Here is a 3,917-nt window from a genome sequence, read left to right as displayed (position 1 = left end):
TGCAACCGCAACCCTTTTTTTTATAAAGGAATAAGACTTATTCCGATGTCTGCATATAGTTATGCACGTATTTCTTCATTATTACAAGGTTTAACAAAACATCCAGTATTTCAGATAGATTATGCAAAGACAAGAGTGAACTAAAAAAATCCGAACAAAGTCAAGCAGAAAGTTTATTACTAAACAACCAACCATATCAAACATAAATTTTCATCGTTGTTGTTTCCATTTTTCGACATGCGTCTTTTATAAGAGGCCGATCCTCCATCTTTTATAGTAAAGATCAAAAACAAATCCAGTATGTGCCCTGAAAAGAACCTGTATAGAAGAGTGAATTTTTGACCTGTCAAAAACCATATTATTTCAACTTAACTAAATAGCCCAACAAAAAAACACTAACTCCAATCGAAATGTAATTTTTAAAATCTTAACTCATCCCATTAAACTAACTACCAAACGTATTGGAGACACTACCAAATAACCGCAACCCTGGAAGCCAGTCAGTTAAGCAAGACAGTTTGATGAGTTAGGCTGGGACGTAGACACCGTGGTTTAGTTTGCTAACATCCGTACTGGTACTATCAAGGCCAGGAATTTGATCTGATCCAGTCCAGATTCGTACACAAAATTGCTTTGGCATATCTAAACCTGATGGGATGCTTGGACTTGAAGAGCTGTGTCTGATATTATCAACTATGTGCGGCCGATGCTATTTTCCAGTCACCTGATAATAGCATTTTTTTCAGTCGATTAGTTGAGCCATCCAATTTTCATCCAATGGCTCATCTCATTTCTTTCTCCTTCCATCGGGATATTGCGCTACATCTTTCTCGCGTTCCTCATGCCAATCCTCTGCCTTCATTCTCTCTCTCCGTGACACGCTCCTCCCCCCCCCCCCCCCGCCTGTCTCTTTCCGTCCCCGGCGACGGGGACCCCTCCGTGCTAACCCAGCTCCGCTAATACCATCGACTTGCCCTCCCCCGCCTCGACACTTACCCATCCGGCGATCCTCCACCGCCCACGGCTAGTGGTGCCTCCGTTGTTTCGTTGCCCTGCTCCTATATCTGCTACTATCGTCGAGCTAGCCTGTTTTCTTAGACGCCTCTCTAAGTTCGGGAAGTACACCGATAACCCTGACACCAGCGATCGCATCCTCTGAAATTGCCGTCGGTTGAAGAGTCATCCTCTGAAATCAGCCTTCTGAAATTTAGAGGACTGACTATGTATATATTGGTCTGAATTTTCAGTTCTAACCTGGAAATGAAACAAACAAAATTCAGAATCAATTTTCAGGTCTCTTTGTTTTCAGAGCGAGAGGAATCACCAAGTTTGTCTGCAGAGCAACTGATCCCCATTTTCTTGTGAGATCGGAGATCTTCGACCACCACATATTCGCATGACGCACGCAGATCTACGAACACGGGGAGACAGGCTTATGGAATTTAATCCATATTTTGACCGGGGAAAGGTGATCCCCTCCACCGACGGACAAGACGAGATTACTCCGAGCACATGGCCACTAATCAATTGCTTAGCCGTAGCCGTGTGTTGGTCGTAGCAGCAATCGATTCTGGTTTCTGAAACTGCGTAGATTCATCAAGATCTCTGAACTCCTGTTCGCGCGGGCCCCTCCCCTACCCCAGAAGCGCGCCTTTTATATCCAGCGCCCACCACACACCGCACCACCAGTTTCTTTCCCATCGGACAGCGCGCTCGTAGAGGCGAGGCAAGCAGAAAGAAAGAGCACGCCACGGCCCACGGCACAGTAGCTTCGACTGCAAGGCCGGCCGGGTGAGAAACAGAGAGGCGGTAGGGAAGAGATGGAAGGGGAGACCAAGAACGGCGGCGGAGTGGAGGAGCGGTCGAGGTTCAGGCGGGTGTGCGTGTTCTGTGGGAGCAGCTCGGGCAAGCGGAGCAGCTACCGGGACGCCGCCGTCGAGCTCGGCAAGGAGCTGGTAAGCATGCCGGTCCTACTCATACAATTGACAAGTGCTTGTTGCACCTGCACGTAGAAGGACGCGTTCATGCTGTGTATGAACGAACGTTTACAGGTGGCGAGGAAGGTGGATTTGGTGTACGGAGGGGGCAGCCTGGGGCTCATGGGGGAGGTCTCCGAGGCCGTGCACAAGGGCGGCGGCCATGTCATTGGGTACTCAGATTCACGTCTCGCCCCATGCATGGTTCCATCCACTTGCTAATTTTCTTTTCCTGCTGCAGCGTCATACCTACCACTCTGATGGGCAAGGAGATCACCGGCGAGACGGTGGGCGAGGTGCGGGCCGTGGCGGGCATGCACCAGCGCAAGGCCGAGATGGCGCGCAACTCCGACGCCTTCATCGCGCTCCCCGGTAAGCATCATCGTCAGCTACCCACCTGTTCCATACGTAAGGCCACTCGGCATCATCGCTGCGATTGCATTTACATTCGAGTGGCTTCTTGCAGGTGGGTACGGGACGCTGGACGAACTCCTGGAGGTGATCGCGTGGGCTCAACTTGGCATCCACAGCAAACCGGTGAGTAGTGTGCACTGCACGTACTGCCGCCTTCACCAAGCCCACACATTGAATCTTATCTATTCTATACACGTGCATGTACATACCCCTGGTCGTGGTCGACTGTATGTGTATAGTGCATGCCTCTGCACGTCAAGTGTGAGCCACAGATAAGTAACTAGTTCTACTGCAGGTGGGTCTGCTGAACGTGGACGGGTACTACAACTTCCTGCTGGCGTTCATCGACAAGGCGGTGGACGACGGGTTCATCAAGCCCGCCCAGCGCCACATCTTCGTCAGCGCCCCCGACGCCAGGGACCTTGTCCAGAAGCTCGAGGTAAACACCATCGTCCATCATGCAATGCATTCGTGCTCGCGTCCCGTGCGTGGCTCATGCATGCACTCTCCGGCTGTCCACTCGATCTGCCGGCCGCCGCGTTCCCGTTCCACTCGTACGCGCGCGTGGAGAGCCCGTGGTGGTGGTGGTGGGTGCGCCTGTTCCTGCCCGCGGCCGACCTGCCGCCCCACCAGCCATGTACACGCACTCCCCCCTTTTGCCACACTCGCTTAGTCGCTGGACTGCTCTTGCCTTTCCCGTGCACAACGGCATCGATTCCTTCCAAGCTCCCAACAAAGTACAGATCGATGACTCCTAAAGTTGAACTGAAATAGTCTCGTCGATCGCTTGCTTAGGACCGGGTTTTAATTACTGGTTATTTAGTCGTCATAGCTCACAGGTTTGACGCTTGCAGCAAATTAAGCATGGCAAGTACAGCGGTGGTTAGAGCTTGGTGGCTTGTTCTGATTGTCCAGTTGAAATCGTGTGTCTGATCGATGGATCTGTCCGTGCATGCAGGAGTACTCGGCGGTGCAGGACGAGGACCCTGCGACGCCGAAGCTGCGTTGGGAGATCGAGCAGGTCGGCTACAACGCCTCGCTCCAGGCCGAGATTGCTCGCTGATCGATCCATCTACACAGTAGCATGATCATCACCCTATCTAGATAGCAACGCACGGGAGGAGGATTTGTTTTTTTGGCAATGCTTCGTGTCCGTGCGTTTTGCTCCCTTACCATAAAGCTTGTCCTGACTGAACCAGCGACCATGTATTATTATTATATATCCATTTGTGCTCCACGTAATCGTATTAGCTATTTTACCCTGATGAAGTGTTGTCACTAGTAGCAGCTTGTAGTTTATGATGTGTTGGGCTCAGGTGTACCTATTTTGGTATAGTGGTAATCTGGTAATGTATTTAACCACGAGCTGCACGCAGTTAACCAGACACTATTACAGAATATATCATAAGTAGCACTCTGTTAGTGTTGGTTGTGTAAAAATTGTGATTGAAAATATATCAATCTCGTTATTAAACTATCACACACGAACAATAGCTGAGAGCCTGAGACGTTAAGAAGTGCTATTGA

General features: G+C 50.3%; 1 protein-coding gene across 1 annotated transcript; it reads left to right on the top strand.

Annotated features, from left to right (window-relative positions):
- Nucleotides 1-1,700: 1,700 nt before the first annotated feature.
- LOC133896683 (cytokinin riboside 5'-monophosphate phosphoribohydrolase LOG3-like) lies at nucleotides 1,701-3,655 on the top strand. Its single transcript, XM_062337277.1, has 6 exons — nucleotides 1,701-1,955; nucleotides 2,052-2,149; nucleotides 2,218-2,348; nucleotides 2,443-2,513; nucleotides 2,686-2,829; nucleotides 3,349-3,655. Exons 1-6 carry the CDS (start codon nucleotides 1,821-1,823, stop codon nucleotides 3,451-3,453), a joined length of 684 nt encoding a protein of 227 aa, XP_062193261.1. The 5' UTR covers nucleotides 1,701-1,820; the 3' UTR covers nucleotides 3,454-3,655.
- Nucleotides 3,656-3,917: the final 262 nt, after the last annotated feature.

The sequence above is a fragment of the Phragmites australis genome, chromosome 17 (genome assembly GCF_958298935.1).
Source record: "Phragmites australis chromosome 17, lpPhrAust1.1, whole genome shotgun sequence".
NCBI lineage: Eukaryota > Viridiplantae > Streptophyta > Magnoliopsida > Poales > Poaceae > Phragmites > Phragmites australis.
This window is presented reverse-complemented; position numbering and strand designations above follow the sequence as displayed.